The 14,816-nt window shown below is 39.5% G+C and overlaps 1 protein-coding gene across 4 annotated transcripts in view; it reads right to left on the bottom strand.

Annotated features, from left to right (window-relative positions):
- The window catches only part of VEPH1 (ventricular zone expressed PH domain containing 1), a 203,339-nt gene that overhangs the window by 184,338 nt on the left and 4,185 nt on the right, over positions 1–14,816 (bottom strand). For 2 of the 4 annotated variants that reach the window (XM_033092130.1, XM_033092103.1), the window contains exon 2: positions 9,163–9,457. In XM_033092130.1, coding sequence (XP_032948021.1) covers positions 9,163–9,300 — 138 coding nt within the window. In that variant the 5' untranslated portion in view covers positions 9,301–9,457. Of the gene's footprint in view, positions 1–9,162; positions 9,458–12,319; positions 12,436–13,320; positions 13,598–14,816 lie in introns of those variants that run through there. The other 2 variants (XM_033092121.1, XM_033092111.1) reach the window with 2 other exon arrangements.

The following is a 14,816-nucleotide window of genomic DNA, read 5'->3' as shown; positions in this document are numbered from 1 at the left end:
AATATATTAACATGCGATAAGCTCTTAGAACAGTTTCTAGCACACAGTGAATGCTGCATAATTATTAGTTATTATTACTTACACAGATAAGCCTTAAAATATGCTACAAAGCAGTCTCAACCATTTCCAAACAACCAGTCTCATGCAGTTTACATCGTTTGACTATAATGCAGTGAAATTTTAACTTAACAAAAAGATTTTAAAAATTCTTTGGGAAAATAAAACACAAACTTCTAAATTACTTACGAGTCAAAAAGGAAATCACAATCAAAATAAGAGAGTATTTAGAATTCATGATAAGAGAGTATTTAGAATTTAAAATGAAAATACTATATCGCAAAAACTTGTGGGATTAGACTAAGTGGTCTTGTAGTTATGTTTATAGTCTAAAATGTTTTTACTAGAAAGTAGAATAGTTTAAAAAAAAAACAATAAGTTAATCATACAACTGAGGGTATTAGAAAAAGAACAGAAAAACATAACCAGAGAAAAGAACAAAGAGGAAAATAGTAAACATTAAAAAAGAAGATAATTACAGGAAAAAAGATACTATATAGGTGATTATTAAACTAAAAGCTTTTTAAAAAAGACAAAGCTCTGAAAATACTGATAAAAGAATGCAACAGTAAAAAAGAGCATTTAAATACAAAAGAACAGAACACGAGAAATAAGAATAATACAAATAATTTTATGCCAATAAATTTGAAAACTCGGATAAAATGTATGATTGCCTAGAAAACATATTTTATCAAAAGTGATTAAAGTAAGGCCACTGCCCTCCTCCCCAATTTTCTTCAAAGAAATTGAATCCGTAATAATCTACTTTAAAAAAAACCCCAAACCAAAAAAACCTCATGGTACCCAGAGGGTTTTACAGCTTTCTATGACATCAAGGAATAGATCATGACAATCTTATAAAACTCTTGTAGGTAATAGAAACGTGGAAACGTTTCCAAATTCATTTTATAAGATTAGTATATATAATTTGATACCAACCCCACCCAGGAAAAAGACAGTGGATGAAAGAACAATTATAGACTAATCTCATAGTTCCAAAACTTTTTTAAAAATAGCAAATACAATTAGGAAATATATTAAAATAAAGGTCAAATTTCATTTTATCCCAGGAATGCAGTAATGGTTTTATATTTAAAAAAACCTATTACTGCAATTTACCACAATAACAGATTAAAAGGGAAAAACAGGATTATCTCAAAAGAGCAGAAAAAACAGTTGATAAAATTAAAAACCTCTTAGAAAAATAGGAATAAAAGGGAACCTCCTTAGTCTGATAAAGGATATTAACCAAAAGCCTGGAGCAAGCATCATATTTACATTGGAAAGTCAGAAAACTCCTTTTAAAGAACCAGAAAAGGATTCCTGCTATCCCCAGTCTATTCAACATTGTTCTGCTGGTGAGGACAATGAAACAGAGAAACCAAATAAAAGGCAGGACTGAAAAGGAAGAAACAAACCATTATTAAGATAATGATAGGGGCAGGCCCGGTGGCTCAGGTGGTTGGAGCGCCAGAGCTGCTATGAGCTGCTATGAGCGGCCACTGACCCAAGGCTCATAATACCAGCATAGGCCAGGGAACTGTGTCCTACACAATCAGACTGAGAAACAACGGCTTGAATGGGAGTGGGGTGGGGGAGAGGCAGAAGAAGGGGGAAAAAAAAAGATGATTGTACAAGTATACATAAAAATTTCTAAAGAATATGTTTTTCTCATCTTAAAAAATTCTTTCTTGACTTCCTAATTTTGTCTAATTACTGCCCCATTTCTCTGCTTCTCTTTATAAGAAAATGTCCTGAGTCGTCACTCCTCATTTTCTTCAAATCTCCTCCCATTATGTCTTCAACTGACTCTAATCCAGTTTTCACCCTACTATCCAATGATACTGCTCTTGTTATGTCACATGACCTTGACGTTCCTGAATCTAATGTCAGTTCTCAGTCTCCCTTTACCCCTTTACCCATCAGCAGCATTTGACGTTGCTCTGTCCTTGATACAGTTTCTCACTTGGTTTTCAAGACATCATGCTCTTCTGACTTTCTTCTTCCTTCACTGGACTTTCTGTCAGTTTTTTACTGGTCCTTCATCATTTCCTCAACCTCTGAGCACCAGGCTCAGTCTTTGGACTTTCTTTCTTTCTACACTCACTCCCTTGGTGATCTCATTCAGTTTCAAGACTGATGAGTTCGAAAATGAAATTGTCCAGCTCAGGCTTCTCTCCTCAACTTCAGACTCATATATCCAACTATCTTCATGACATCTCCAGTCGGATGTCTGACAGCTCACACTTTACATTTCTACAGCAGATCTCTTGATTCCTTCCTACCTTTCTCCTCAGATCTGTTCCTCCTTCAGTCTATTCCATCTCACTTAATGACAATGTCATCATTCTAGTTTTTCAAGCTAAAATCTTCGAAATTCTCTCTCTCTCTCTTTCTCCTTTTCCCTCCCTCCCTCCCTCTCTCTTTACATACCATATCAGCAAATCTTATTGGTTCCACCTTCAACAATATATCCAGAATCTGAACACTTCTCACCACCTCCATTGCTCCATGATGGTCAGTCTCTATTCATCTTATCTGGATTATTGCAGTAGGCTTTAATTGGCCTCCCTGATTTCACCTTTGCCTTTCAAACAGACTCTTCCCAAAATAGGAAAAGGAAAGTCAGAACTCTCCAATGGCTGCCCAAGGCCCTACGGGATCCAGTCTCTACTTCACTTCTGACCTGTAGTCCTACGATCTTCTTGCCTTGCTCCCTCTGCTACAGCCACACTGGCCTCCTTGATGTTTCTCAAAAACTGCAGGCTGCTCCCAAGGGCCTTTGCATTGGGTGTTTCTTTTGCCTGAAGTGATTTCCTCCAGGTATTCATAGATATTGCTCCTTCAACTCCTTCAAGGTTTGCTTAAATGGCAGTTTCTCAGTATGTCCTACCATCTCTGCCAATTTAAAATTTCAAACTTCCACTTTGTGTCCTCTTCCTCTGCTTTAGTTTTCTACACAGCACTTCTGATATGCTACATACTTCCCTCATTTATTTTGTTTATTTTCTGCCTCATCCAATTAAATGCATGACGGCAGAGACTTTTTGGGTCTATTTTGCTCAGTACTGTATCCTCAGAATTCAGTACAGGGCCTGCACATTGTAGGTGCCTCATATATTTGTTGAATAAATGGAAAGAATTTTATAGACAAATTATTAGGATTAAAAGAGAGTTGAGTGAGTTTATTGGATGTAGATCACTACAAAAGTGTCAGTTCTGTAAAAATCATCTGAAAAAATAGTTGGAAAATACAATGTTTGAACAAGATTCCATTTATGGTCTCAGCTGAAAAATATAAAATACAAACTGAAAAAAAATGTATAAGATTCTTAAGATCCTTAAGAAAAAATTATAAATCTTTATTGAAATATTTAAAAAGATCTAAATAAATAGATATGCAATATCTACAGAGCAGAAGATGTTATTTTTCTTCAAATTAACACCCATTAAAGATGTCAATTTTCTTCAAATTAATCTATAGACCTAAAGAAATTCCAATCAAGACACTGACAGTATTCATGAAACTAGAGAAGCCTAATACAAAATTGTTAAAGAACAAAAACAAATCAAAACGATTTTAAAGAAGGAATTGGGAATAACTGTCCTACCAGATATCAATACTTATTACAATAAAACGTAAAGGCAAGCTACAGTTAGAGTAAGAAATGTGTAACATGCATAAGCGACAAAGCATTAGGACAAGAATATACAAAATCTCCTTCAAATTAATAAGAAAAAAATATATTTTAAATCTCAATAGAAAAATAGAAAGAAAAAAGAAACCTAAACCATTAACAAGTACTTTGCTAAAGAGGAAATCCAAATGACAAATAGCAAATAAACATTATAAAAAAGGGGGGAGTGCAAATTTAAAATAACAATCAGATACTGTTTCACTGAAGTTGACAAGAACTTTAAAAGTTTGATAAAAGCAAGCATCATGGGTGAGGACATAAAGCAACTGGGACTCTTATCCATGACTGCTGGGAGTGTAAATTGGAATAACCACAATGGAGAACATTTTGGTGGTATATTAGAAAGGTGAAAGTATATAAGACCCCCAAATCAGTTGTTTCACTCATAGTGTATACAATAGAAATACTAGCAAAAAATTTGCCAAAATTGTTAATTATAAGAATGTTCACTGTAGCGCTCTTTAAATTGCAAATGTCCATCAAATAAAGAATGGATAACCAACTGCAGCATAGTCATGCAATGGAATACTCTATCCTATTGAAGACAAATGAACTGGAGCTGCCTGTACCAACACAGTTAAACCTCAAAAACATAACACTGAACCTATGACAGCATTTATATAAAGTTTAAAAACATGATACGTGGTGCTATAAGTAATTTTGAATCATGGACATGTAGCAAAGAAATAAAAACATGCCTAAATAAATACCATAATCAAGATATTGGTTACTTTTAGGAGGAAAGGGAGTTGAGAAATGGATTATAGATTGAAATACAGGTGATTTCAATTTTATCTAATTGTTTAAATTGGGTGATTTTTGAGTGCCTAACATTTTTTATTATCAAGAAATTAAAGTGAACTGGAAGGTGAGTGGAACGATTCAGCATGTATGAACATCATACGAAAGGTGGGGTTGGGAGCCGGAGAAGAGGACGAATCGATAAGATGACAGTCTTACCAGAAACAGGATGGGAGGAGAGCCAAGGGAGTAGAAGAAATGATTATTAGGTAAAGGTATTCCAGAAAGGACTTGAAATGAAAAGACAAAACTTAAAGGCACAATTGGGGAACTTGGAGAGAATTTTGAGTGAGAAGTCACATTTTCAAAGCAAAACATAAGGAGTAAATATTTTCCAGAAGTGTTTTTTGCGTAATATGGAAAAAGAGGGCATGGACTGCAGAATGGAGTCTAGTAAGTTTCAATTATTTTGTGAGTGACTTTAGGAGGATTGGAAGCTTGCTTATCAAATTTTCTGATCGACAAAGCTTCTAACACATTGGACAGAATCATGATTTTTAAAAGGAATGGATATCCTGCAAAAAAAGAGCCTAAAGGGCATATTATTGCAATGGTTTACAATATGACATAATTTACTTAAAAAAGTTTTTTCAGGTTATCTAATTACAAGTTTTGATTCAACCTGAGGATCTCTGCCCATCACAGGATAAATGTGCCCAACTGTGTGAGGTTATTATTGGAAAGAAATTTTAGAAATGGAGTACCTGACTAGTACCAGCAGTGCTTCTAAAAAAATTGGTTCAAGTACTAGGCAATGATACATTACAATAATAAATTAGGAAGATTTCAGAGGAGGGTAACCAGAATGTTGAGAATGTAGGCAGTACTTGGAAGTTACAATAAGGCACCCTCCAAGAACTTGGAAACAAGATTGCCCTTTGAGGATTAAACAAACAAACAAACAAACAAACAAACAAAAGGTCCATTTGTATAAATGGGATTAGCCAGCTACTGTGGTAACCCCAGATACTATCTGTACATGGGTGATTTTCCGGTGAGTTAAATATAATCTTAGGGGGGCAGAGCTGAAATGTGATTGTAATAGAGGAGGAAGAAATCTAATCAATAATAATATTCCTTGTCTAGAGAAAGACTGGGTAAACAGAGTTGGAGAGAACAGTATGGAGTACACAAAAATTTTGACCGACGTGAGTTTTATTTTACGTTGTAAATCAGTAAGTCAGCATTCTAATTTCTAACTCTGAGTCTCGCATTTGGATAGCATGATTTGATAGCATTTCACAGGTATTGACAAAACTGTTTCCAGACCTGAGACTAGAAATGTGCGCTGGTGTAGCTTTTCCCTGTCATAGGCTCCTTCTTTGTCATGGAAACCATACGGGCACTCAGGATGTTTAGCGGGGAAGAGAGAACCCAGAGGTGAGATTAATACCTATCTTCATATGTTGAAAGTTCTTCTAGGGGTTAGATTCTTTTGATTGTTGGGGCAAAGAACAAACCACAATGGATAGAACAAAGCATAAGGAGCAAGACTTCACCTGGCCAAAAGGAAGAGCACACTAACAATCTGAACTTCCAACACTGGAAGAGCTATCTCCTTGTCAGTTAGGATTCTTTGGTCACAAGCAACAGAAAAATTCTGGGTAACTACAGCAAAATAACAATCATAATTAAAAGATATAATGTGGCTTAGAGATTTGAAGAAAATGCTGCAGTACTTTGCCTTAGAAGGGCAGTGACCAAAGCAGCTATGGTGACAGGAAGGCAGGAACCAACAGACTGTTTCTTGGGGGAACAATCATTATGGTAAATCACCCTCTGCTGATATCTTTCCTAGAATTACTGGGAAAGAAATTCTGACTGGCATGGCTTGGGTTAGATGTCCCCACTCTTTCCTCCTTCTTCTACTGGCAATGTCAAAATAGGGAATCTTGGCTGAAGGTCCCATCAAGCTTCATGCAATGGAAAGGGGAAATTCACTAAAGCAAAATTGAGAAGCAGGAAAAAAATATCAGAAACCCTCTCATATTGATGAAACCTCCTCATCGTTGCAAATGCAGAAGGAAAATCCAGCTATTTGTTAGGAGTCCTAAAGAAGGGATTTCTGTGCTGGAATGAAGTTGGAAAAGATGATTTTGAAGGTTCTATGTTTCTAATGGTAAGTTGAGAAGTGGAATCGATTACTGAGCTCCAGGGTTATTGATTAGCAAAGGACTGATAAGGAAGATGTGGTCCAAGTCCTAAGGGAAGGATAGGATGCAGCTAACAGGGAAGTAAGCCATAGAGGAGGCCTGGTGATTCAGGGGTCGTTGAATGTCATGGGAAGTGAGGCATCATGGATGTGTTTTAACAATGGAGAGACGTGTAATAAAATGTGGTTTAGGAAGTTTACTCTGGTAATTGTTGGTAAATTGAACTAGACAAAGGCAGGACCAAAGGAAGGGAGATCAATTGTTTTGACAACCCGGGCCAGGGTGACAGCAGCAGGAAGGGAAAAGAAGGAGCAGATGAAGAGGCATTTCTCTGGCAGCGTCTACAGAACTCACAGGGCAAGAAGAGAGCGAGGGGAAGGGGTCAAGAGTGACTCCAGGACAGGATAACTGGAAGAAAGATGATGATAATTTCTAATTAAGATACATTGATTTTTGAGGTGCTGGATATCAACTCGTATGAGCATGAAGCTTAGGGAGAGATGACAAGGCTGAAAACAGAGATTTGGGATTTCTTAATGTAGAGATTGCACTTGAGAGTATATGAATAGATGATTTTCTATAAGGACAGAATATCATGCAAAAGGGCAATCATGTCTGTTTAGAGAGAAGTAATCACTAAGAACTAGAACCACTGGAAATCATTTCAGGAATAATGAAACGAACTGGTTTTTAAAGGAATGGAGAGGGAGAAGGAATTTCACAAAAGGACATATTTATAATTAAGATTGATTAAGAAATTTAAAAATTAGATTGATTTGCACAATCCCTCTAAAAAATGATTATTTTTATTCTGTCACCCACTTGCTCTATGCCATGGTTACTGATAGAGAAACGGAAGACGGGAGATGCAAGGGAAGTTAGTAGATGAAGAACGCAGAACTACTGACTGTCTAGACCTGCTGCTCTAGTGGGATTGGAGGACTTGAAGGATAGACAGTTCTCCTGATGACAAGGGACCTGCCAGACCTAATGGTTAAAAGTGGGACCCATAGCAGAACTTACCAGTGCTAAAATTCTGAATTTAACATCTGTGAGACAAAGCAATTGATGAAAGAAAGAAACAAACAAAATCACTGATACTAGTGACCTCTAGTGGAAATAGGCTTTGGCATGTTATATACCATATATATATATACATGCATATGGTATTAGGTTAGATGAAAATCAGTGTATATTAATTTCCAGAGGAGTGTGAAGAAAGGGACTGCTGGAAATAACGCATAAATCCTACTCAGAAAGTGGAAATGTACCAGGAATACTCTGTATTTTGACTCCGTCTAAGTTGATTAATGTTCTGGAAAAAAAATGTGGACACATAATTGCTGTCAAAGACATTACCTGAGAAAAGAAGAGTGTTTGGGCAGTGACTTCACTGGTCCCCGAGGGAGTCTAGCATGTTGTGCCAGCCAACAACAGAACATGCTGACAGGCGGGAGGAAGAAGCTGCACTGGTTACTAGTAGGCCTTTTAAATATTTCCTCATTATAACATGGAAGAAGGCTGTTATTTCTGAAGTGTGTACACATTTGCTAATTCAGTGTTTTATGGCTTGAGTCATACTTCTTTCCTCTGCCTAGTGGGAATTTATGCCACGTGTTGGCAAAGGCTGTTGAGCTGGGAGGATGCGAATGGGTGCTTGGTGGCCTTGGCCTTTGAAATGGGACCAGTCTCATGAAAGGTCCGAGTGTGATTAGCAAGGTCAACATCAAACCATATTCCCTTTGGGAAGTGCTTCCAGAATGCATAATCTTGACATTGAGGAGAAGTAAAGGAATGGGAGGGTCGATGGAAAATTTAAATTTACCTGATGATACTGGGGGCTAATAATGGAGGAGTTGAATTAAACGGTGGGCAGTATGTAGAAAAAGGAGCAAAGGAAAGAAAAAAAGAAACCAGATGATACAGAAGCAAACAGAATCAGCATGACCAAGCCCTGGGCAACTGTCACTTCTGGCAGCAGAGTGATGGTTGTCCTGGTCTCATGTTACTTGCACTGCAGGAGGTGTCATCCTGCCTTCTTTCATTATTCAGCCTCCCCTGCATACCCTGCTTTGTTTACTGATGCTGTAAGGTAGCCTGGCAGGTCTTCTTTTCCCCGGATTCGCTCCCTCTCCTCTCCATGTCATTCCAAGGGTGTAGACAAAACCCTTAGATAAGCCTTTTGTGAGAATTACATTTTGGGCTGCAATTTCCAGAGTTCTGGTCTCCCTGAGTGGGCAAAAGGTGGCCTGGCTGCCCCCTAAGTCAATGACTTCCCTGGTGTTATTTCTTAGATGCCAACTAAACCACAGCTATAAAAAAAGATAAGAGAGACCAATGCTGGTGGTCCTTCCCCTTTCCCCTACAAAAATCGTTTCTCCTGTGATATGTACCATTATTTGATTCTAGAATAGATCGTTTCAGAGGTCTCGTCTAAAAACTAGTTTACTTACTGAAGATGAGCTAATTAGTTTAATTTGCTCCAAAGCTTCTGTCAGGCTGTCTTCAATCTCAGAGTCATCTAAGGAAAACAGGTCCCCGGCTCGTGAAAGATCTTTTTGTCCCAAGACCAGTCGGAACAGGTGATGCATGATGAGGAGTTTGATCGTCAATTGACTTTCTGCAGGCCCAGGGCCATGTGTCCCAGTTATCAGAGGTTAGTAAGACAAAAACATGTAGCAGGAGGTATACTTTGGATTCGTTGAAAGGTCATTTTTCTCCAGACTTTGAGGTCTTCTTGGGCACTCTCTGCAAGAGAAACAAATGACACAATGTAGCCATTACTAGAATGTCATGAGCTCAGAATGTGAACTTGGTGCCCAGCAGAGAGGGGAAAAAAAATACCTTTGGAAATGTGCATAAAGTAACAGATTCTGGCTTGATGGTCTTCAAATGAGCTCTTTCATTATTTTTGTCTCAAAAAGTCCTGTCAAAAATTACTAGGTTTCTCGAAAATTTAATTTGAGCCTTAAAAGCAGCATAAATCCCACACCTATTTTCCTCTTTTCTATATTCTTTCTACTTCTCCCCATACCACAAGCAAACAAGTGGACAAGCAACAAATATGCCCAACACTTGCCAGATTTCCCCCAAACAGATTCCCCTAGAAACCAAACTGAAAAGGGCAATGAAAGGAAAGAGAGAACACAGGAAACACCTTTTCGACTCACTGTCTGGTTGCCTATCTTTTCCTGGACATGGAAACCAATGTTTTCCTTCTTGGCTGGGCGTCTTTGCTATACTGACCTCAGAGGCTGCCCCAACACTCAGTCCAGAAAATGATCTCAATGCTTGTCCTATCATTATGCATTTTTTAAAATAAGTTACAATGAAATTAAGGACTCTGCCTAGGAGTTATGTTAAATAAATCTTAACAGAACGTGAGCATGAACTTGAACTTGAACATTGAACTTGAAGGTGATAGCGTTGCAATGCAGGCTAAAGATGAAGGGCTTAGGGAATCAGGAAATCCTCCCTCTATTCCCACCGTTGAAATAATAAAGTCCCACTGTACTTCTCACTCAATTAACAGTCCAAAGCGAGTAGGGAAATGGCACAAATTAAGTATCTGATTATTCTCATCAGCTCCCTTCTGGGCCTAATAAAATCACAGACCATTTGCACTGGTAGAGACCTTCGCGATCATTTAATGGCTGGGGAGGTTTAATGACTTCCCCAAGGCCCCATGGTAACTGTGGCACTACTGTTCTGATTTCACGCCAGTGGGCTCCCCTAATGGTTTACAGGGAAGTGGAGTCATCTTATACATGCAAGTAACTTACAAATGCAGCCACGTGCTCAGGGAGTGAAAGCCGAGAGTGATTTATTTAATATAAGCAATAGGTGATTCTGCCCAGCATTTTACTCCTCTTGTGCTCCCCAGAATGAGTGTGAAAAGGGAGAAGGAAGTTTACTGCTTACTTGGTTGGGCTCCAGACCTCCTCTCTGAGCTATGACTGTGGGAGCACCTCTCTATACTGAATGCAATTTTAAAATTTAAAGATGCATACTCTCCATGTAATATGGTCTCTAAACACAAGCCAAATCCTTCACCAGACACTCAATTAAGTAGGCTACCAACAATAATCCAAATGGTGCAATTCACAGGTTGTTGAAGGGACTTCAAGTGTAGTATTGCCTACATGCAACTTTTGTGCTACCTACCAGCTTTAGAAAAATGACACCCAATACTTACATATGCTTGTCTCTGTACCAGGCACTGTTCTAGATGCTTTGTAAGCATTAACTCATTTAACCCTGATAAAAACTATATCAGGATGCTTCGTCCCCATTTGGCAGGTGAGGAACCCAAGGCATTAAATAACTTGCCCAAGCCACACAGCTCGTAAACTGGAGAGCTGCATTTTGGATCCAGAGTGCTAGGCTCCAAGTTCATAACCACGACGGTATGTTGATTCCCCGTGAGGTTCCATGTGAGGCTACTATTAGAAATAAAGGCCCTCAGAGCATTCGCAACATTTAAGGATGAAGAGACGGGTAGAGTCTTAAGAAAATGAACCCCTCTTCTTTCCTGCACTGATCCTGCATCTTTGCCCCTTTATGCCCTAGGATTTAGGCCAACCAGAGAGCAGAAGAGTCACAAGGAAGAGAAGCTTAGAAGAAGAGAAATGAAGAAGAGTGGTCGGGAAGGCTTCAGGGTGTGAGGAGAGAGGAACGAGGGTCCTACAAAGTGGTTTGCACCCTGGCAAATGTGGAAGGGTGAATTACAATATCTACAAGAAAAATTAGGACACTGTTTTCCTGAATTTTCGCCTTAGTGCATTATCCCCCAGTCCAGCTTCAGACATTTGAAGTGAGAGTCTCAGTGAAATAAGATTCAGGAAAAATAAGGCCTTGGATGGAAATGACTTCACCTTGACTAGCCAGCTTGTTGGTCAACATCTGGCCCTTCCTGAAGCAGAGTCAGCTGCCCCACGCATATCAGAGCCGGAGCTCTGAGTAGGACCAGAAATGCGTGCTGGGGGAAAGGAGCACCCACAGGCTTTCCCTGGGCTCCTCCTTTACTCTCCACACTTAACACCTGGTGTGAAGCCTCACATTCACGCTTCCCACTTCAGCTGTTACTCTTGAGTGTCTATCATATGCAACACATTATTGTTCAACACACAGGTGTGTATGAAAACTTTCACACATCTAGGGGTGGGGAAGGGCAAGATGAGACTTATACCAAACATTCTACAACACAAGGATGATCCAGAGAAAAGTCTCCAGCGAACGGTAAAAGAAGTTTGGGGAAGTATAAGGGACAAAGATGTCTCGTAGGGGAAGATCACAAGACTGCCTTTGTGGAGGAAAGGGTGTTTGAGCTGAACCTTCTAGAATAGATTTCATTCAATGCATGAGTCCTGAGTACATACTCAGTTTCTTGCCTGGGGACGGAGGTTCAAGTCCCAGCCTGGCCACTCAGTGGTTATGGGACTTTAGGTTCATGCTATTCCCTTTTCCAGCCTCAGTTTCTTCATCTGCAAAATGGGGCTACTACACGCCTAGTTTGTCTCATCAGATTATTTTGAAGATCAAAGCTGATAACACACAAAGAGCTCTTTGAAAAGTAACGACATGAACAGCTAATGTTTAGCGGGTGCTTACCATGTGTCAGGCAATATTCCAAGAATTTCCCAAGTATTGAGTCACTTAACTCTCATGACAATTCCATGCAATGAAAAACTGATGTTCAGAGAGGAAAATAACCAGCCCAGGCGCACCTGGAGAACAAGCTGCAGAGTGAGGATCGAAGGCAGTTGGTCTCCCAGGATAAAGACCTCTCAGCGTTGTGTACAGTTGTACACATGACACGTGTTTGATAATTATTAAGCTGCCTCCCTTCCCATCAGTCCTCATTTAAGGAGTATCTCACTGCTACACTATACTGCCCGCTCCTAGATAAGGATCAGCAAGGCACGTTATTTATTTTTCAGCAGCTCTGATCAATGTTTTGCTCAGGTGTCTGGCTTCTTCTGCTGGTCTCTTTGCAACAGCAGAGAAAGTCACAGCCAGATCAAATTCAACCTCATCTTCTGAGAAACTCACTACCCTCCATTATGAATGTCATAGTCCTGTGGCCTATATGCATGTATACAGATGCACCCACACACACACACACACACAAGCACACACATGTACGCACACATATGCACACACATGTGCTCACTCAGAAATTTTCTATACACCAAGCTCTTTGCTAGACACTTTCTTCTCTCAGTTCTCCCATCAACCATGCAGGTAGATATTATTACCAAAGAGGAAACAGGACTGGTGAGTTTAAATATTGTGTCCGAGGTTACTCACAGAGCCAAGTTTCACAGCCAAGTAGGTCAGCCTCCAAATCTGGCTTTTTTGAATTACAAAAAAAGGGATTATAAAATTCCTTCTTATTCCCCACTTTCACTCTCATAATTTCTTTTTTTAATCTTTAAGGGAATGCTAATCTGAAGCCTAGATTCTCGTTAATTCGTATAAATATTTTTAAGCTATTGGTTGACAAGTCAGGTTTCTGTAAGGAGAAATAGACACCACAAAAAGAGAAATGATTCTGCACCCAGCATGACACATTTCAGGGAGTCACAGCTCTCCCCACAAGCTCAGTTTACCTGCGTGCTACTCCTCAAAAGCGGGCTTGCTGTTACTCAGCTGTGTGTTTTGAGACTGGGCGGGAGATTCGGGCAGCGGACTCCAAGGGCACAGCGAGCCGAATCCACTCAGCTCAGTGAACCTGAAGTTGTTCATTGCCGGTGCTGGTGCTGGTGCAGGGTGAAAGAATTCAAGGAATGCAGCTTGATGCCATGGGCACCTCCAGAGCTGGTCAGGTGACAAGCTGTGCCTCACCCAGTGGAGAGAGAGTTACCTCTGAGTAACATGCTCTGTTTCCTGGGGTGAAACATAAAGCCTGCTCCAGTAAAGTAGAGTTGTTTTTAACAGAGAAAACAAAACTCCCTGTGTTCATGAAAATCTATCCTTTCCCTGGGAAGAATGGGGGGGGGAAAAACGCCACACAGGAAACACACTTTCAACAGGAACTCAAGCAGGTGACTGGAATGGCTATTGGAAGCCATTGCACAAAGCCTGGGGAAGAGAGAACTGTAACTTAATTAACACGTCCCTCCCTCTAGAGATTTCACACACAGAGTTTGAAACACTGAGTGTTTGTCCAGCAAGAGCCACAGCTCCTAAAGAAGCGATCCTCTTGTTCTGCCTCTAGATAAATATGGTTGAAAATTTAAGGATGCAGGAAGTCACTAATAAACGGAACAAACCTACTCAACAAGAACGCATACAGCAGGTTCTCGAATAATGTTGTTTCCTTCAACATTGTTTCCTTACATAATTGCTGAGAAAAAAAATCGATTCCTGACTGGGGCCATTGTCTGTGGATCCTGCACCTTTCCCCATGTCTGCATGGCTTGTCTCTGGGTGCCTCAGTTTCCTCCCACATTCCAAAGATCTGCAGTCAGGTGAATGGGCATGTCTCCATTGTCCCAGTCTGAGTGAGTGTGGTGAGGGTGTGAGAGCGCCCCCTGATGGAAGGGCATCCAGTCCAGGGTGGTTCCTGCCTCGTGCCCTGAGTCACAGAGCAGGGATGGGCTCTGGCCCTCCAAGATCCTGAACTGGAATGAGCGGTTGGAAAATAATGATCTGACCTGTTCTTATTAATCTCTCTTAAATATAGGTATATCTCACATATATGTTAATATTTACTATTAGAAGTATTTTGGGTCTTTATTAAAAAGTTTGGTATTATTTTATGACCAGAAATATGGTGTAGGAACTTAGCTCTTGTGTATATCAACTGGCCTATGGTAAAATAGGTTTCATTCTAACTTGTTTGGCTTAAAGTCAGAGTTTCCAAGAACCTATCAATGATGTTACCCTCTTTTTCCCTCACTGTATTTGCTGGAAGTTTCTTTATAAAAAACCACTTGGATCAGATATAGCAGATTTGTGCTTTCAGTATTGCAGAGAATACTTTTATCCTGCTTGATCTATTGACACTCCAAAGGAGAAAAAGGTACTGAAAGCCTCCTTTCAACAGTTAACAGTGCATTTTAAAAAAACATGTTTTTAAACTGTATTATTCTCTACCCCTATT

Source organism: Rhinolophus ferrumequinum, chromosome 2 (assembly GCF_004115265.2).
Source record: "Rhinolophus ferrumequinum isolate MPI-CBG mRhiFer1 chromosome 2, mRhiFer1_v1.p, whole genome shotgun sequence".
In the NCBI taxonomy this organism is placed as follows: Eukaryota; Metazoa; Chordata; class Mammalia; order Chiroptera; family Rhinolophidae; genus Rhinolophus; species Rhinolophus ferrumequinum.
Note: the sequence above shows the minus strand (reverse complement) of the source record. Positions and strands in the feature narration are given on the sequence as shown.